The sequence below is a fragment of the Mauremys reevesii genome, linkage group 1, assembly GCF_016161935.1.
Source record: "Mauremys reevesii isolate NIE-2019 linkage group 1, ASM1616193v1, whole genome shotgun sequence".
Taxonomy (NCBI): Eukaryota; Metazoa; Chordata; order Testudines; family Geoemydidae; genus Mauremys; species Mauremys reevesii.
The window spans coordinates 296,016,421-296,037,872 of NC_052623.1; the positions used below are offsets into that span (position 1 = coordinate 296,016,421).

The 21,452-nt window shown below is 45.4% G+C and overlaps 1 protein-coding gene across 1 annotated transcript; it reads left to right on the forward strand.

Annotated features, from left to right (window-relative positions):
• Positions 1 to 2,354: 2,354 nt before the first annotated feature.
• On the forward strand, positions 2,355 to 4,574 carry LOC120400395 (uncharacterized protein K02A2.6-like; the record flags this gene model as incomplete). Its single annotated transcript, XM_039528887.1, has 1 exon — positions 2,355 to 4,574. A coding segment is annotated over one exon (2,220 nt), but the record flags the coding sequence as incomplete, so codon positions are not given.
• Between the last annotated feature and the right edge of the window lie 16,878 nt (positions 4,575 to 21,452).

Sequence of the window (21,452 nt, forward strand, 5' to 3'; positions counted from 1 at the left end):
CAATAGCTTTGTAATCAACAATTTTTATTCCTTCAAAGGTTTCTGGTGCTGCTGTGATTTATTATCTTGAAGTGGGACAACTAAATAGTTGATCCATTTTAGTGAAATTTTAGTCTTTGTGATTTATATGGATCATAATAATTTAGACCATATGCTCCTCTCCCACAAAAAGTAGTGCAAAAGGCTTAGGGAGAAGGTGAGATGCAACAGAAACTGTGATGGCATAAAGAAAGGAAACTTGTGCCGCAACATGCCATGGGATAGGAATCTTTAAAGCCATTGTCTGGCTAGTGAAAGATGTAGAATGTGAAGTAGTAAGGGTGGAAAAGTGCCACATAATTGTATCCAACAGCACCATTCTTATCTACACATAAAGACTCATACCACTACAACTCTGGACCATCTTAACTTGACCTCCTCAGCAGCTTCTCCTTGGCTCCCTCTATTTTGGTGATGTGTGTTGCACACTGATGTGACTGAGTAGGCCTTTTCCCTCTTCCGCTATGCTTCTTTCACACACAACTTGTAAAGTTAGTTCTACTGTTCTCATGATTTTCCTGGAGGATCATACAACATATGTCTCCTTGTGACAGACTCCTCCACACTGGTTTCTTACATGCATATCTTCCTACATTGTTTCTCCAGATAAGACCATGCCCTATAGGCATTTGCAACCCCCACAGGGAGATTGCTGCCTCTTTTTCAAATAATTTTCTACAGATGTCTTTATTCCACAGCACATACCAATGAGATCATGTGCCTCATTAACAGCGTGTGTGTGGTACTGTTGTGTATTTGGTTGTCATGGTTTTTGTTGCTATGGCAACTGAGTTAGATTATTAGGGGATAGCCCAGCCTGTTTCGGCCGGTTGGGTGAGCTCTGTGTCTGTAAATAAAATGGTAGTTTTGTTAGCTGTCTGCTGTCTGGCCTCAAGTGATTTCTTCCTAAACCGGCTGCCCCCAAGGATATAACAAGTGGCGACGATGGATGGGATTCCAGTGCTGCTCCAGTAACAGAAGGAAGTAGAAGTCAAGGTAAAGAACAAACAAACAAAAAACCTGCTTGTTTGCACTGACTGTGAAAGTGAAACTAAAAATCATGGCTACTCTGACCAGGCCACTGGAATCTTTTGATGAGAATATAGAGCAGTGGCATGTATATACTGAGCGTTTTGAGCTTTTTGTTATTGCAAATGACATTACAGAAGCGAAGAAGGTGCCAATATTCTTAAGTGTTGTAGGGGCTAAAACCTACTCCCTGCTACGCAGCTTACTACACCCTGTTAAGCCTGAGACTAAATCTTACAGACACATTGTGGAAATCCTGGGGTCCCATTTTTCCCCAAAACCACTGGTAATTGCTGAAAGATATAGGTTCCACAAAAGAGACCAAAAGGAAGATGAAACAGTTGTACAATTTGTAGCAATTTTAAAAAAGCTAGCAGAACACTGTGAATTTAAAGAGATGTTAAATGATGCCCTGTGTGACAGGTTAGTGTGTGGCCTCTACAGTGAAGCTATACGGAAGCGCCTACTGATAGAGGCTGAGCTTACATTACAGAAGGCTGTTGATACTGCTGTCTCCATGGAACTGGCTACAAGGGAGGCGCAATACATCGGTGCATCCCCTAGGGTGCAAAAAGTGTCACAAGAACCGACCCACAAAACTGTGCAGAGTCAAGAATGTTACCGCTGTGGTAAGCCGGGTCACCAGACATCAGAATGCTGGCGTAAAGACCTGGTGTGTCGACACTGTGGCAAAAAGGGACACATTGAGTGTGCCTGTAAACAAAAGAAAAAGAGGCCTGTGGTCTGGCCGACAAAAAGAGGAACCCTGCATACCCTAGAGCAGACCCAGGATGATCAAGATGACACCTCATCGCAAGAGGAAGTGCCACTGCATGTTTTGTCTTTGGCAGTGGGCTCACATGAATACTGGGTAACCCCGTTGTTGGATGGCAAACCTATACGCATGGAACTGGACACCAGTGCAGCCATCTCGCTGGTCTCCGAGACTGTGTATAAAGAAAAGCTACAGCATCTTCCGCTTAAGGCAACAAAAACTGTTCTGAAGACGTATATGGGAGAAGCTGTGCCCATGTTGGGCACTACTGATGTTAAGGTGGAGCTCAATGGACAGGCTGCTAAATTGCCACTCCTTAATGGGTAGGTCTTGGCTTGGGAAGATTCAACTGAACTGGGCAGAAGTGCACCGGATGACTAAAGAAGAAACCAGTCTAACCCCTATACTAAGGAAACATGCTGCTGTTTTTGGAGATGATTTGGGAAGTATGAAGGGAATCACTGTGACATTGAACATTAAACCTGACAGTCCACCAAAATATCTGAAAGCCCGAACTGTGCCATATGCCATCAGGCCAAAAGTTGAAGCAGACCTGGAGCGCCTGGTCACCAATGGAGTCCTAATACCAGTTACCCATAGCTCATGGGCCACTCCTATCATTCCAATAGTGAAGAAAGATGGCTCTCTCCGGATTTGCGGTGATTTTAAAGTCACTGTCAACCCAGTGTTGTGTGCAGAGCAATACCCGCTTCCCCGCATCGATGACCTCTTCGCAGGCCTGGCTGGGGGACAAAAGTTTAGTAAGATTGATCTGAGTCAAGCATATTTACAGATGCATGTCGATGAAAAGTCCCAAGAGCTGTTGACTATTGTGACTCATAAGGGGCTTTATCGATACTGTCGCCTACCCTTCGGAATAACGTCTGCTCCCGCCCTGTTCCAGAGGGCTATGGACCAGATCTTGTGTGGCTTGTCAGGAGTTCAGTGCTATCTGGATGATATCCTGGTCACTGGAAGAAATGAAGAGGATCACTTAAAGAATTTAGAGGCTACCCTACAAAGACTGGAAGAGTATGACCTACGAGTTTGCAAAGACAAGTGTGAATTCTTCAAGCCCTCTGTTGAATATTTGGGACACATCATTGATTCTGCAGGTCTTCATAAGGCCCCTGCAAAAGTTAAAGCTATTGTGGAGGCTCCCCCACCTCGAAATGTAAGCCAGCTGTGCTCGTTTCTAGGACTACTGAACTATTATGGAAAGTTCATCTCACAGTTAGCCACACTGCTAAGACCACTTCATGAGCTCCTTGGGCAGAACAAGCCCTGGAAGTGGACTGAAGCCTGTGATGTTGCATTTAACAAAGCTAAGGATGCATTGCTAAATTCCGAAGTTCTAACGCACTTTGATCCATCCTTACCCCTGCAATTGGCCTGCGATGCCTCCCCTTATGGAGTGGGAGCAGTCGTGTCACATATTATGCTTTCAGGAGAAGAGAGACCTATTGCTTTTGCTTCACGCACTCTAAGCAAAGCAAAAACTAACTACGCCCAAATCAAACGTGAGGCATTAGGAATTGTTTTTGGAATTCGGAAGTTTCATCAGTACCTGTTTGGGCGAAAGTTTACTCTTCTCACAGACCATCAACCTCTGACATCAATTTTTGGACCCTACACAGGCATTCCCCCATTAGCTGCTAGTCGTATGCAACGTTGGGCATTGTTACTTTCAGCACACACATATGAAATCAAATATCGGAAATCCACTCTGCACGGCAATGCAGATGGCCTCTCAAGGTTGCCTTTGCCAGTCAAATATCAAGATAGTGCCCAAAAGGAAATCTTCTACTTTGAACAGGTAGAGAATACACCCATCACTGCTACTCAGATAAAGAAGGCAACTCGCGTTGACCCAGTATTGTCCCAAGTTATGGACCTGGTGATGCATGGAAAATCTCAACAAACCTGTCCGGTCTCACCCGACCTTGTTACCTACATGTCCAGGAGGACGGAGTTATCGGTCCAATCTGGTTGTTTGTTGTGGGGGAGACGTGTCATTATTCCACCACCATTAAGATCACAGATGTTAGAACAGCTACATTCCGGTCACTGTGGAATGGTGCGCATGAAGGAAATTGCACGAAGCTATTTTTGGTGGCCTGGATTGGACAGTGCTATTGAAGAGAAGGCAAAAGCTTGTATGTCATGTCAGGGTGTGAGGAATGCACCCCAGTGGGCACCCCTATACCCATGGGACTGGCCTGAAAACCCGTGGCAACGTATTCACGTTGACTTCGCTGGCCCCCTTGAAGGAAGCATGTTCTTGGTGGCAGTAGATGCCCATTCTAAATGGCCAGAAGTCTCTATAATGCAGTCCACTACTGCAGAGAGTACTATCCAAAAACTACGAGGACTCTTTAGTCATTTTGGTCTGCCAGAACAACTTGTGAGCAACAACGGACCGCAGTTCGTCTCTCAGGAGTTTCAAAATTTTATGAAGGCAAACGGGATACACCACATCATGTCAGCACCATATCATCCATCCACCAACGGATTAGCTGAAAGATTTGTGCAGACAATGAAACACGCTTTGAAGTCAGCAAGGGGACAACACTCCATTCAAAAGCGTCTGGATACCTTCTTACTTTCCTACAGAAACACACCTCATGCTACGACCCAGGCTTCCCCAGCCTTTCTAATGATGGGACAACAGCTGCGCACTTGCTTTGATCTGCTGAAACCTTCTGAACCCCGACAAATTGTGCAACATCAGCAGCAATATCAAGTCATCAGACGGGCACCCAGAGCAAAAGACCGAACCTTTAGCCCGGGACAGCCAGTTTTGGCTCGGAATTATACTTCCAGAGCTAAATGGGTCCCTGCCACAATCATCACTCAAACAGGACCTGTTTCCTACACAGTCCGGACTGCAGAGAATCTTACCTGGCGGCGACATGTAGATCAGCTGTTGCCAGGTCATGCCAGTCCTCAGGACACATCTGCAGTTGAGGGGTCTGACTTCACCTCTTCTGGTGAGACACCGTATCACGAATCACCTGTTCCTGACTGTTCTCCTCCATTACTGCCGGCGGCTGAGATACCCCTTTGCCCAGCATGAGCTGATACCACCTCCTCACCTGTTCGTGCTGCGGACCCTGAGCCCATAGTACTTTCGGGTGCAACAACACCAGAAGTTCGCTGTAATCCACCTAGAGACAGAAGGCCTCCTCATCGGCTGGATCTTTAGCTAGGGCGAACCCACAGTTATGGGGCAAAATAATCCCCAGGGTTTAGCCGGGAATGGAGGCAGTCTACCCTCCTTCTCTAGTCTAGTGTGTGTTTTATTTAGGGGATGTTCTTATTGCGGGAGGGGGGGGGAGGAATATGTTGTGTATTTGGTTGTCATGGTTTTTGTTGCTATGGCAACTGAGTTAGATTATTAGGGGATAGCCCAGCCTGTTTCGGCCGGTTGGGTGAGCTCTGTGTCTGTAAATAAAATGGTAGTTTTGTTAGCTGTCTGCTGTCTGGCCTCAAGTGATTTCTTCCTAAACTGGCTGCCCCCAAGGATATAACAGGTACAACCAAATATACCAATTTTTTGCAACCATCTTTTGTTACTACATCCATTTTTAAAGAAATTAATATGAAGCTCAAACTGATTTATTACAAATACTTAGTACTCATGTAGCTCTTCATAAATTGATAATTAGTCAATATATGTGCAGCATTAATCCTCATACACCGCTGTGGTGTTGGTAAGTATTATTAAGCTCATGTTTTCTAGAGTTGGAAACTGAGGCCCAGAGAGATAAACTGATTTTCCCAAGGCAACAAAGTCAGTTAGTGGCCTGCCTTTGGACTAGAACTCAGGTGTTCCTGGCTGCTAATCAGAAATTGCTTGCCATCAATTTTTAGTCAGGAAAGTTTTAAAAGTTACATATTTCCCTGAACCTGATAAAAAGTTCAGAGCCCCGGTGCACACTATATTTGGAGTGATGCTGAAACCTGTGGATCTAGTCATGGAAGCTGCAGAAAAGTGGCTCTTCTGCATGTTCTCCCATTCTCCTCAGCCCCATAGAAGATTCTCCAAAGGAATCCATTTCCACAGGTAGGGAAAAGGTGGGCAAGGGGTGTTCTGTTCCACATGGCATATTCCCTCCTCAAAACTTGTCATTTGCTCTCACAGAGCAAACGACTGCTGAAAACTAAGCAGTAGTTTGCATGGGTTCTTCTTCTGCCCACTGTGGAATATCCCCTCAACCCCATCAAGGAGGTTCAAGTACAGCAACAGTCAGTCAGAGGAGCTCCCGGTAGCAAAGCTCCTTGGAGAAGCAGGAAGGCTGGCAGAGTATAAGCCAGGGGCCTCTATATGACAGTTCCTTGCCTTGCACAAATCCACAGGGATTCATTGATTTGTGGGTTGAATCACCGGTCTGTTCTGCTAGAAATGGAGCAAATCTGAATATAATCCTCATCTTGAATATAACAACACATCACCAGGGGTTCTGAGAGCCTCATTAACCAGCCCTTATCTCCCAGGCCAAAGGAAAGGAGATCTCCCTCCCTTCCTCTTCAAAGACCCCTTTCAGGGCCTTCCAATGGCTATTATGGCAGCTGTCAGCCAGAAAGTTCCTGAAGGGAACAGAATGCCTTTCCCATCCATGCTTATTTATTTTCCCACTCTTCTACTCAAATATTTTTAAAGGTATTACTTGATTTCAATGAGGGTAACTGAATCAGCCCTCAGTAGGGCAGGATTTCAGGGCTTCTCCTTGCTGTCAAGTGGATGGACTCCTATCTCACTGTGGATCCATTCAGGATCCTCTGATGCTAAAGGTGTGACATTTTCATTATTGTACCAGCCAGAAAAACCTCCTCACTATTTGCATTTGCCACAATAACATTTCCCTTATCTAGACTGTAGACCTCTCTGTTCCACTTGGATGCTTTTCCTAATGTGTGGATAGCTTTGAGGATTCTGCTGCCGGTCACAGTCGCAAGTGGTGAGTGCAGCTTTTCGAAGCTCAGGCTCATTAAAACATATCTTCAATCTACGATGGCCAATGAGAGACTGACATCTCTAGCTATTTTATTGCTTGAAAATGCCATTGGCCAGTCTTTGGATCTCTGACGCTGTGCTTCAGTTTGCAAGGACCAGGGTTAACATTCTAAGGCGTCACCTACTGTAACACTATTTAATACTGATCCATCCAATGCTGGTGCATAGTTCAAATTTTTTGATGTTAGTAGATCTCAGTTATTCTTAAAATTAAAACCTTTCTATAAGCTTAGAGGAAAATAATTTTTATTTGCTTATATATGGCATGAATAAATACAGATTTACAGATCCTAACATGCAAATTTATTGTCTTATATGACATGGATAAATCATGCATGCAAATTGTGCATCAAAGTAATGAAATAGGCTACAAATGCAAAAAAAAGAAGGTATTCAAACATTTAACAAATGGAGGGGGAGGGTGCCAAAGACACTCCTCACCTGGGGTGCCATTTGGTCTAGGCTTGGCCCTAGATCCACCCCATCTTCCATTCCTTGAAGGCTTTCTGCTTTCTCTTCATAACCTGGTTGAGATGCTTGCTTATCAGATGTATTAGTAACTTTTGGTCATTATTAACCTTAGTCTAACTGGAAGTAGCACCCTATAGGTGAAAGACATCATTTCCTACTTCTAGTAACCTGAGCCATCCCCCATATGGTCACTTATAACAGATGAGCCTCATTCAGACCTCAAACTTTGAAACTCCAAATATAAGAAATTTTTTGATATATGGGATTTTGGTCAGGCACATCTCTAATTACATCACAATGGATAAGCAGAATTAAAAACTGAGATTGGGAAGGAAAAGCTCTTACTCAGACATTAACTTTTGTAATAAGCATTGGAATTCAGAGTCATAATTTTATCTCTAATCTCTTTTGCTCCGCGGGTGCGGGGGGAAAGGTTCACTATGGCAGTCCTTTACCTGGTACAGCTGAGTTCACTGGCATGTGGGGAAGACAGAGTCAAGGCTCCATCCATTCCTTGCCATGTTCACTCACTTGCCTCCCTCTATAATATTATTTATATTATGGGAATACCTGTAGGCTGGAACCATTATTGTGCTACACATTGTATATGCACATAGTAACATACAGTTCCTACCACAATGAGATTTTAATCTACATAGACAAGACTGAGTAAGGGTGGGAAAGGAAACACAGGCCCAGAGATTTCCCAAGGTCATGCAATAGGTCAGTGGAAAAACCAGCAATAGAACCAAGATCTCCAGAATTCTAGTCCAGTGCCCCATTTATCTTTCATGGCCCACATGTCACCTTTGATGACTCACTGCACTATGACTCAGAATGCGGGTAGCCCACCAAATGAAAGGGAAAAATCTTACTGCCCTCTCCCTTAGTCCATTGCCTAGGCATGTACCATGGGTCACAATTGGACCCTCAGTTATTAAGTTTGTTACAGTACGAGGGTTTCACTTTAAAGACAGCAAAAGTGGGTTTCTTGGCCAAGCCTAAATGGTATATAAACTTAGAACCTATATAATGAGCTTGCTCTCTCCATCTTGTTTTTTATTAAGATATATGCTATATCATTAATTCTTTTTGTTTAAGGCTATTCTCTTGGAATGCTTCAGAATCACCTTCATTTGTCCAAATGGAAATCATGTTCTATACTCATGTTTTTAATTATTAATTCGAAGACAGGTGTTTTACTTTCTTACCAGGGGATAGTTGGTTATTTTAGGACTAATTAACACTGAGACATAGATAGACCAGAAAGTAGATACTAAAGTATAATTCTGAATCATTTTCAGCCCTAGTTCATTTTGCAATATGGACAATACATGAAATTAAGTTATCATTATTACTTTGAATGTCTACAGTACTTTTAATCTGAGATTACATACTTTAGAATGATAAATTAATTTATCATCACAGAATCCTTCTAAAGTAGGTAAATATAATTATTCTCATTTTAAACAATAGGCGAAGTTTTAACCCATCATTTTCAAAAGTGTATACTAATGTTGGGTGCCCAGCATGAGACATCCAGGACCTGATTTGCAGAATTGTTGAACATCTACAACATCAGAGGAAGACAATGGGACCCATTTGAGCTGTGTAGCTATGAAAATCAGGGTCAAGATGCTCATCCAGAAATGCAGATACCTCAAATTAGTGAACACTTTTGAAATTTTTAGGTCTTGTTCTATTGCTCACTCTAGTCTGATGATAGTAGGTACTGGACAAAACAGTGTCCATCCTTCTTTGGCCTGAAGTATGGTCTGAGGCTGAGGGTGCCAAGACTAAAGCTAAAATGGCAGAAATTCCAAGGGATACTTGGAAGATATTTGGAAGAACTCCTGGATGAATGAAATATCCTACAATTTAACTATTCGGAGATGTAAACATGAACCTGCCTGTTCCACGTATATATAATCATATACAGCACATGCTAATTCCACATACAACACAGTCATGATACAGTAGAATGAGCAATATAGGATAAAAGGGACAGAAATGGTCTACTAGCTCAAATTTATTTCCCTATTACGGTAAACATAGTCACACAGAGGACATATCAGATATTCATCTGAACCTTAACTTTATTTTAGCCAAAAGACAGAAAAAATATACACAATTGTAATCCTTTTTTTAAACATTGGAATAAATTTTATCAGGACTGTGGTGGCCATTTTATATCATACAGAACAAAGCAAATATATTTCATGGGCAATGGATAGATTTTGTTGAAAAACAATACATTTAGGTGAACTTTATCATTTTTGTTTCTTTGACATTTTGTAATGGAAAATTGCAGAACATAAATTAAACAAATGTACAGTAATAATGAAGGCCCTAAAACCAGAACTGCGTACTTCTGACTTTGTGGAGGACAGAACATAACTATCTTTAAACAATTCTCTCACAGTGAGTTACCACAACGTACTGGATGTTGTTGTAACCTTACTTTCTCCCCTTCTCTGCAAAGCAGTGTAATACTATATATTAAAAGACAAAGCTAAAGATTTTCATTTATCTTGGCCAGTCATTTTGCAGTGAAGAAAAAATCCAGACATAAAGGAAGAAGGAGCACACGAGAAAGATGAGAGAAACCAGCAAAGCACCTTCAGAAAATGTCAGTTTTGTCAACCACAAAGAAAACATCTATACTAGATGTTTCTATGGAAACTAATGAAGAATGATCGTGCAAAACTCTTTCAAGAGATTTTCCCCCACAGCAGGAACATCAACATCACTATATGTTGGCACATATAATGTATTATATTTTCTGCCCCAAACTAAGCATAAGGATCTCTAAGCATTGAGGCCTGATCCTACAGGCGTTACTTATTGACCTCAGTGGGACTATTTACATGGATAAGAGGTCTAGGTCAGGTCCTTACTTGGAACTATATGCATCAACATTATTACTGAATACTACCACAGGATAGTTTCAGTTACCCACAGGTTCCTGTAAATGCTTTAGGCCAAATTCAGTTTTGTGTAACTCACTGGAGTTGCACTCACAAAGATCAGTTTGTTCCATAACAACATTATAATTAGGGCCCTACCAAATTCACAGCCATGAAAAATGAGTCATGGACCATGACATCTAGTCTTGTGTGTTTTCACTCTATACTATAGAGATTTCACAGGCAGGGGTGAAAGTAAGTTAGGCACTTACCAGTACAGGGGTCCTCCGGCCCCCAGAAGGGGCAGGGCCTCAGGCAGAAGGGGCAGGGCTGCAGGTCAGCATCCCCCAACCAGCCCTTTCAGGCCACCTGGTCCGTGCCGCCCGGGGTTCCTGTGTTGATTTAAAGGGCCCGGGGCTCTGGACGTCGCTGCTGTGCTAGCGGTAGCAGCGTCCAGAGCCCCAGGCCCTTTTAAATTGCTGGCCCCAGGGCAACTGCTCCATTTGCCCTGCCCCCTGCCCGTCAGAGGCTGCGGGGGAGGGGGGACCAATGAGGCAGGGACATTAAAGCGCTGCAGGGCCCTTTGCTCAGCAGCGCTTTAACTTGCTGCACCCCCCGCCTACTGGGGGGGGGCGGGAGGGGACAGAAATGTTAAAGCGCTGCCACGGCAAAGGACCGTCCTTAAAGTGCTGCTGTAGCAGTGCTTTAATGTCCCTGCCCCTCCCATCCCACCCCGTGTCAGCAGCTCTGCCGGTACAGACCCTAACAACAGGGGAGGAAAAGGGGTAGGGACATTAAAGTGCTGCCGCAGCAGCACTTTAATTTGGGCTGGGTATGGGCCGGTGTGGGTTCTTACCGGTACAGACTACCAGCCCGTACCGGCTCACTTTCACCCCTGTTCACAGGGGAGACCAGTGTTTCTCAAACTGGGGGTCCTGACCCAAAAGAGAGTTGCAGAGTGGTCACAAGGTTATTTTAGGGGAGTCACAGTATTTCCACCCTTGCTTCTGTGCTGCCTTCAGAGCTGGCGGCCAGAGAGCTGCAGCTGTTGGCCAGGCGCCCAGTTCTGAAGGCAGCACCCCATCAGTAGCAGCACAGAGGGAAGGGTGGCAATACCATACCATGCCATCCTTTCTTCTGCGCTGCTGCTGGCAGCGGCTCTGCCTTCAGAGCTGGGCTCCTGGCCAGCAGCTGCTGCTCTCCAGCTGCCCAGCTCCGAAGGCAACACCATCACCAACAGCAGCACAGAAGTAAGGGTAGCAGTACTGCAACCCCCCTACAAAAACCTTGTGACCCCACCCCAACTCCTTTTTGGGTCAGGACCGCCTTAAAAGGGAATTAGCAGCCTCAGAGGCCTTAACCCTCTAGGCAGGTTGGAGAAACAATAGGGTTGCCAACCTTCTACCTGCACAAAACCGAACACCCTTGCCCTGCCCCTCCTCTGAGCCTCTGCCCCGCCCCTTCTCTGAGGCCCCACCCCTGCTCACTCCATCTTCCCATCCCTCTGTTGCTCGATCTCCCCACCCTCACTCACTCACTTATTTTCACTGGGCTGGCTCAAGGAGTTGGGGTACGGGAGGGGGTGAGGGCTCCAGCTGGTGGTGCAGGCTCTGGGGTGGGGCCAGAAATAAGGAGTTTAGGGTGTGTGTGGGGGGGTCTCCAGGCTGAGACAGTGGGTTGGGATGCGAGAGGGGGTGAGGGTTCTGGGTGGGGGTTCAGGCTCTGGGGTGGGGCAAAGGATGAGGGATTTGGGGTGCAGGAGGGACCTTGGGGCTGGGGGTGGAGCCAAGGGGTTCAGACTATAGGGGGGCTTTGGACTGAGACGGGGTGTGGGAGTGGGTACAGGCTCTGGGATGGGGGTGCAGGTTCCAAGGTGGGGTCAGAAATGAGGGTTTCAGGGTGCAGGAGGAGGCTCTGGGCTGGGATAGGAGGTTGAGGTGTGGGGGTGGGGTGAGGGCTCTGTTTGGGGGTGCTGGCTCTGATGTGGGGCTGGGGATGAGGGATTTAGGGTGCAGGAGGGGGATCTGGGCTGGGGTTGAGGGGTTCAGAGGGTAGGAGGGGGATCAGGGCTGGAGCAGGGGGTTGGGGCACAGGTAGGGTGACCAGATGTCCCAATTTTATAGGGGCAGTCCCAATTTTTGAGTCTTTTTCTTATGTAGGCTCCTATTACCCTCCCACTCCGTCCCGATTTTTCACACTTGCTGTCTGGTCACCCTAGGTGCAGGACGGAGTCCTGGGTGCTGGCTCCAGGTGGTGTTTACCTCAAGCAGCTCCCAGAAGCAGCACCATGTCCCCACTCTGGCTCCTACATGTAGACACGGCCAGACAGGAAGCACCACCCCCGCCACTCCCATTGGCTGCAGTTCCCAGCTGATGGGAGCTGCAGAGCCGGCACTTGGGGGGGACAGTGTGTGGAGCCCCCTGGCTGCCCCTACATGTAGGAACCAGAGAGGGGACATGCTGCTGCTTCCGGGAGCCGCGCAGAGCCACAGCAGGCAGGGATTCTACCTTAGCCCCGCTGCAACACCAACCAGACTTTTAATAGCCCAGTCAGTAGTGCTGACCAGAGCCACCAAGGTCCCTTTTTGACCAGGCGTTCTGGTCAAAACTGGACACCTGGCAACCCTAAGCACCAAACAGTCTCTTGCCTAATGTCCTAACTCAGGTAGACGGCAGACAAATGCAGGCCTCTTGGCCTAAAGTGGGGAGGCTGCCATCCCAAGGGTGGTCTTGGTGGCAGGGGTACCTGGGCTCACCCTATTCCACTGGGTCCCAGTCCAGGCCCTAACAGTGGTGGAGGGCTCTGCCACTTGGTCAGCGGGGATCCCACCGCAACACACTAGCCAGTATTCTGTCCACAACACTGGGCTATTGTCTGGTGTCCCCAGGCTACTTCCTATGATCCCCTCACTGGGTACCTCCACTTCATGGGTATCCACCGTCTCCCTGGGGTACACAGTTAGCGGCAGTCCCAGCAGCTCCTTGGTATACTTGTCGGCTGGCAGCTCTGGCAATCCTTTCAGGTCAGGGGTGCTGGAACAATGTGTATAGAGGTGGTGCTGAGAGCCATTAAACCAAACTGTAAACCCTGTATACAATGGAAACCACTACAATCCAAGTTCCAGCACCTATGCTTGAGGTCCTCGGTGCGGCAGAGATCCCTCTTGGGAACAAGCCCCAGCAGCAGACTAGAGGCTTCTGCCTCCTTCAGCAGCTCCAACTCAAATGAGCTGCAGTGCCTGACTTTTATACTTCCTGTTCCACCCATCTGCTTCCAGCAGGGCAGGCCTGGTTGCGCTCACCAGTGGTTGGGCGGTGATTCTTCCCCATCAGGCCCAAAGGGTGACCATGCCCCCTTACTACAGGGGTTTATAGAAAAATCATAGAATATTAGGGTTGGAAGGGATCTCAGGAGGTCATCCAGTCTAATCCCCTGCTCAAAGCAGGTCCAATCCCCAGACAGATTTTTACCTCAGTTCCCTAAATGCCCCCCTCAAGGACTAAACTCACAATCCTGGGTTTAATAGGCCAATGCTCAAACCACCGAACTATCTTATGGTGACTTCAGGTTACTTTTGTACTCTCTTGTGCCTGGGCTGCTCTGGGAACTGCAGAGGCCCCAGGTCTAACTTAGCCCCAGGGGCCTGTGTAAGTTACAGAAGCCTCCTGGGTGTTCTTTGGGCTACAGAGCTTCCCAGAATCTCCACAGCATTGGGTGCCAAGGCCCCACTCAGGTTCATGCCCCAACCCTGATATGTTTTCTATGCCAGACCTTGCAAGGGGGGTCCTCAGAGGTCAGCCTTATGGATATCCTCACAATGTCTACACCAGGGGGATCCTCCCCATGCTGGAACCAGGGCTTTTAGGCCCCTTTACAGTGCTTTGCTTTTTAAAGGTAAAAGGTAAGTGAGGGGGAGGACCTCACCCTCGGTCTGTCTCTCCCATCACACTCAGAACGTGTTTAGTCAGCGTCCTGAATCATCTTGTCATTTTTACTTGTGCTTGTGCTAAAGGGGCAAGACAGGAGAAGATGAGCGCTGAAATGTACTTGTTTGCACCACTGATCTAGCATATGGGCATAAAACTACCCCCAGTCTCTAGCACCATTTTTCTAGCACAGTTCTAGCATGCTCTGCCCACACCGAACAGAGAAATTATAATAAGTTCGGTCAACAAGCGTGTTTAAACCAGTGTTGTTGGCTCAATTCCAGCCATTCTGTCAACAAAGCCTGACTAAGGTACCTTATGTAATACTCTACTAAGGGGCTTCATGTATGTTATCATCATCCAAGACACCACAGACATTGCCATTTATTAAAAAACATTGCCATATAAAATAACTAAAGCAATAACAAAGCAAAATAAAGTGTATTTTATTAACAGTAAAGAGGCTTCCTTTCTCCAAATGAAAGAAATTAAGGATAGTTTCCCTTAAAACTATCCTTAGTAACCCTTTGAAACATGCTCTGATCAAAATTATAATATTGGCACTGTCTAGCTACTTAAGACATAGGAATGCAGAATTATCCCTGAGGAAATTGTATTTAAGTAGAAATGTCATATTGGTATTATGATCTTTACTATGTATTATTTTATCATTTTGCTCAGTTTTTATTTATAACTAAGGGACTCTATGACTCAGGGGATAAGTAATGGGTTCCAGGGCCTTTCACCTCCAAATTTACAGTTCTAATCAAGGCTAGATTGGCAATGTCTATAAATTGTTACCATCTGATGTCTGTTTGGTCACCTACGTTAATAGAGTTGGTGATTTCGGTCAGTTTTCTAACAGATGGATGTCTGTCTCACAGCTGGCACCTGTGAGCAAAGAGGTCAAGGATTACATGAGCAGTGTCTGTCCCATAGATAGATGAGGCACTTTAATTTAAGGCTCTGTCAGGGGATTGAAATCTGAACCTGGCAACACCACCCAGTGGTAGGAGTCAATGGCTGGGGGAACCCAGGCCCTCCCTGTTCTACTGGGTTCTGACCCTGGACCATGTGAGTAATAGTTTAACTGTGCAGCCAGGTGGGTGGCTGTCCCCAGGCCTGCTCCCTGGGCCATTTCCTACCCTGGCTTCAGATCCTCCACTGGCGCCACTGGACTGAATTTGGATTCCCCATGGAATCCTCTCTATTCATGCTCTGGAGGGTTTTTCTCTATCAGTCGCAGCCTGTCAGTCCTGGCCCCCAGGGGTGAAAGGCCTGTGACTGCCGGACAGTGGGACCTGGTCCCAGCCATGTGGAGACCTGGCAGTTTCTCTGCAGAAGCTTGCAGCACACAACTGCTCCACTACCCTGAGCTGCTCCCTTTTGAGCTCAGCCTCCAATGTGAGCATGCCCAGCAGGGGTGACTGGGCATGGCCTTCTGGACCCAGAGCTGCTCATTAACCCATAGTTCACCAGTGTGGGGCTCATGCACCCCATCACAGGCTCTCAATATGATGCTTTTCATGGCATTCACATTTTTTAAAAAGATTCTTCTTATTGCCTAATCTTTGTAGTTCTTTGCACTGCATGACAGGCATTGTCCAGGGTACCAACACACGACTCAGTACGCTTTGTCTGAAAGTAAATGCTTGGCTTGATTTAATTGTAAGTGTAGTGTAGAAAGCTCCTTAGCTGGAACATGAGATCAAGGAGAATGGATTTGGTAACACTGCTGGATTATTTTATGCTAGTACTACACTAGATGGCACTATCATTTAAGCAAAATGAACCAAACCATCTGAATTGTGCATTAAAGCTTGACGCAGCAAATACTCCTTACAGGCCAGTGTTGGGTGGACACCCCATCACACTCTCCTTCTATTCTTATAACTCTGTGGTTATATTTAACTCTGTAAAGTGTTTTGGGGTACAGTTTTTATGAAAGGCATTATACAAAATAAGAGTCTAATCCCGCTGCCCTTACCCATATGAATAGGCCCCCACTGGCTAATACATGTAAGTAGGATCAGGCCCTAAAATTGTGTCATACTGTATTCAGAGTATATATTTGTATATAGCTTATCTAAGGAACTTATCTGGGCCCCATTATTGTAGCACCTGAGTGTACCACAATCTTTTTAATGTATCTAGTCTCACAACACCCCTGTGAGGTAGAACAGTGCAACTATCCCATTTTTCAGATAGGGAACTGAGGCAGTGGAGTGATTTGCCCAAGATCACACAGGGAGTCTATAGTACAGCAGACTTGAACTCACGTCTCAGCCTAGTGCCTTAGCCACTAAACAATCCCTCCTTTCTTCAAAGATTTATGTTAGAACTATATACAAGCAGATAGAATGCACACTTGGCCTGTGTATGCATTCATTCTATTTCAACAAAATGTAGAGCACTCAATTTACATAAATAAAGTATTTTGCAAAATAACAACCTAATTCAAAGCCCACTGAAGTCAAATCTTGCTACTGACTTCAATGGCCTTTGGATCAGGTCCTAAATGCTGCAAATCTGAAATGAAGAGGTCTTCTTTAGATAAGAGGCTTTCATGCATTACAGATTCTCATTCCAGTGCATTCAAAAAATTCACTTAGGTATAATGAGCTATTAAAGACAAGCAGGGAAAGTCTATAACAGGAATAGAACTACAGATGAACAGATGGGCGGAGCACTTTGAGGAACTCCTGAACAGACCAGCACCACCAAATCCACCAGACATCGACCCAGCCAACGAGGACCTCCCAATCAATTGCGATAAACCAACCAGAGACGAGATCAGAAAAGCCATCACCATGATGAAGAACAGGAAGGCGGCTGGACCTGACAATATCCCAGCAGAGGCCCTGAAAGCAGACCTGGATGCTTCAGTGGAAATGCTGTACCCCCTCTTTGAGAAAATATGGGAAGAAGAAGTGATTCCGGCTGACTGGAAAGAGGGATATCTCATCAAAATCCCCAAGAAAGGAGACCTCAGCAACTGTGCCAACTATAGAGGAATCACACTCCTGTCGGTGCCAGGGAAGGTCTTCAACCGAGTCCTCTTAGAGAGAATGAAGGATGCTGTCGATCCACAGCTATGAGATGAACAGGCAGGTTTCCGGCAGAACAGATCATGCACGGACCAGATAGCAATGCTCCGCATCATAGTCGAGCAGTCTATGGAGTGGAACTCCTCGTTGTACATCAACTTTGTTGACTATGAGAAAACATTCAATAGCGTGGATCGAGAGACCCTCTGGAAGCTCCTTCGGCACTATGGCATCCCAGCAAAGGTGGTCAACCTGATCAAGAATTCATACGACGGCATACACTGTAGAGTGATCCATGGAGGGCAGCTCACAAACAGCTTCCTGGTGCGAACCGGAGTCAGACAAGGATGCTTGTTGTCACCACTTCTCTTTCTTCTCGTCATCGATTGGATTATGAAGACATCCACTTACAAGCGTAGGAATGGAATCCAATGGTCATTGTGGACCCAGCTTGATGACCTGGACTTTGCCGATGACCTTGCACTCCTTTCGCACAGTAAACAGCAGATGCAAGAGAAGACCAACGTAGTGGCAGCCACATCATCACAGGTTGGCCTCAACATCCACAAGGACAAGACCAAGATCCTTAGGATCAATTCCATCAGCAATGACCCAGTCACACTGAATGGAAGCCCCCTGGAAGAAGTGCAGTCCTTCACCTACCTAGGTAGCATCATCGACCAGCAGGGTGGCACAGGCAGACATCAAAGTAAGGATTGGTAAGGCAAGAGCAGCCTTCTTACAGCTCAAGAACATCTGGAGCTCCAGAGAGCTGTCTTTGGCAATAAAGATTCGACTGTTCAACTCCAACGTGAAATCAGTCTTACTGTATGGAGCTGAAACCTGGAGGACAACCAAAACAACCACCAGGAAGATCCAGACCTTCATTAATAGCTGCCTCAGAAGGATTCTCCAGATCCGCTGGCCAGACACCATCAGTAACATCCACCTCTTGGAGAGGACCCATCAACTCCCAGCAGAGGAAGAAATTAGAAGGAGAAGGTGGGGCTGGATAGGACATACACTACGCAAGCAGCCAACCAACATCACCAGACAGGCACTGCAGTGGAACCCCCAAGGCAAGCGGAAAAGAGACCGCCCAAGAAATACCTGGCGACGCGACCTTCAGGTTGATAGCAAAAAAATGGGCTATACCTGGAACCAGCTAGAGTGAATGGCCCAGGATAGAAGACTATGGAGATCTGTGGTTGGCGGCCCATACCCCGGTTGGGGTGACGGGCATGAATGAATGATAATGAGCTAATTCTCACTCTTGACATCGATTTCAAAGACTGGTTAAATCACTCCAGGATGCAGAGAGAAGAGTCATTCCAAGAGTAAACACATGAAGTACAAATCTTCCTTGAATATATTGCTTAAAATTTAAAATGTATAGTGACCTGTCCATGACTAAAGCTGTGGCAGCCTGCGCATCTCAGGACATAAGAACATATGGACGGTGATACTGGATCAGACCAAAAGGTCCATTGAGCCCAGTATTCTGTCTTCTGACAGTAGCTAATGCCAGGTGCCCCAGAGGGAATGAACAGAACAGGTAATCACCAAGTGATCCATTCCCAGTTTCTGGCAAACAGAGGCTAGGGACACCATCCCTGCCCATCTTGGCTAATAGCCACTGATGGACATATCCTCCATGAACTTATCTAGTTCTTTTTTTGAACCCTGTTATAGTCTTGGCCTTCACAACATTCTCTGGCAAAGAGTTCCACAGACTGACTTTACGTTGTGTGAAAAAAAAATACTTCCTTTGTTTGTTTTAAACCTGCTGCCTATTAATTTCATTTGGTGGGCCCTAGTTCTTGTGTTATGAGGAGTAAATAACACTTCCTTATTTACTTTCTGCACACCAGTCATGATTTTATATTCAATCATATCCCCCCTTAGTCGTCTCTTTTCCAAGCTGAAAAGTCCCAGTCTTATTAATCTCTCCTCATACGGAAGCCATTCCATAACCCTAATCATTTTTGTTGGCCTTTTCTGAACCTTTTCCAATTCCAATATATCTTTTTTGAGATGGGGAGACCACATCTGCATGCAGTATTCAAGATGTGGGCAAACCATGGACTTATATAGAGGCAATATGATATTTTCTATCTTATTATCTATACCTTTCTTAATGATTCCCAACATTCTGTTCACTTTTTTGACTACCGCTGCACATTGAGAGTATGTTTTCAGAGAACCATCCACAATGACTCAAAGATCTTTCTTGAGTGGTAACAGCTAATGTAGACCCCCATCATTTTATATGTATACTTGGGATAATGTTTTCCAATGTGCATTACTTTGCATTTATCAACATTGAATTTCATCTGCCATTTTGTTGCCCAGTCACCCAGTTTTGAGTGATCCTTTTGTAGCTCTTCGCAGTCTGCCTGGGACTTAACTATCTTGAGTAGTTTTGTATCATCTGCAAATTTCGCCATGTCACCGTTTACCCCTTTTTCCAGATCATTTATTAATATGTTGAATAGGATTGGTCCCAGTACAGACCCCTGGGGGACACCACAATTTGCCTCTCTCCATTCTCAAAACTGACCATTTATTCCTACCCTTTGTTTCCTATCTTTTAACCAGTTACCAGTCCATGAGAGGACCTTCCCTCTTATCCCATGACAGCTTACTTTGCTTAAGAGCCTTTGGTGAGGGACCTTGTCAAAGGCTTTCTGAAAATCTAAGTACACTATATCCACTGGATTCCCCTTGTCCAGATGCTTGTTGACCCCCTTCAAAGAATTCTGGTAGATTGGTGAGGCATGATTTCCCTTTACAAAAACCATGTTGATTCTTCTCCAACAAATTATGTTCATCCATGTGTCTGACAATTTTATTCTTGACTATAGTTTCAACCAGTTTGCCCAGTACTAAAGTCAGGCTTACCGGCCTGTAATTGCTGGGATCACCTCTGGAGCCCTTTTAAAAAATTGGCATCAAATTATCTATCCTCCAGTCATTTCGTACAGAAGCTGATTTAAATGATAGGTTACAGACTACAGTTAGCAGTTCTGCAATTTCACATTTGAGTTCCTTCACAACTCTTGGGTGAAGACCATCTGGTCCTGGTGCCTTATTACTGTTTACTTTATCAATTTGTTCCAAAACCTCCTCTAATGGCACCTCAATCTGGGACAGTTACTCAGATTTGTCACCTAAAAAGAATGGCTCAGGTTTGGGAATCTCCCTCCCATCCTCAGGCGTGAAGACTGATGCAAAGTATTTATTTAGTTTCTCTGCAATGGCCTTATCATCCTTGAGTGCTCCTTTAGCATCTCGTAGTCCAGTGGCCCAACTGGTTGTTTAGCAGGCTTCCTGCTTCTGTTTCTTCAAGATAAATGGAGTTCTGTTCCATCAAGAATATAACTAAAACTCAAGATAGCAAGTTTTTGGATATTGTTCGTATTGATCAAGAAGAACATTAGTATAATTAATTAGATCTGCGGGGAAAATGCCACACACAGAAAAAGTGAGGGCAATCTGGACCTTCCTTTCTCCAGCTGTTTTGTTTTTAAAGCCATGGAGCCAGGTATGGAGCCTGTCAGCCTCACCAGCCCTCCTCCCCACCCCCCGCAGCAGCAGCGGGGGTCCCGGGCCTCCCCTTCCCAGCACCTGTGGCACCCCTGGGGCCACCCCTGCCCCAAGATTTAGTCAGAGGTATATAGTACAAGTCATGGACAGGTCATGGCCCGTGAATTTTTGTGTACTGCCCGTGACTTGTCCATGACTTTTACTAAAAATATCCATGACTAAAATGTAGCCTTACCTATAATACATTACCAGAGTTGGGGGTCTCATCGTAGTTCCTATTGGAGAGGTGTCCCAATTATAAATCACCACTATTGACACTAATTGGCATCCTCAATAGACAGATCAAGGAGAACATAAAGACTGAACAACACACTCACCTCTAGGTCAGGGTTGAGAAGTATTGCCAATCTCAAGCTTTCAAAAATCTTGAATCAGACCTGACAAATCATGAGATTTATTTGCCTTCTGGATTTTGAGTCCTTAAGATTCACATTTTCAGGCTTTTGTCTACGACCATGAGGGCCAGAAACTTACTTTATTTTAAATGAAAACTGAGAGTGTCACATAATCTCATGACTCTAGTAGCTGGGGCTTTATACTAGTGGGGCAATGCGAGACAGCTCTTATTGTTATGCTGTAGTCTGAAGTCCTTTGGCCTGAATTCTCAGTTACACTAATGTTGCTGTATACTAGTG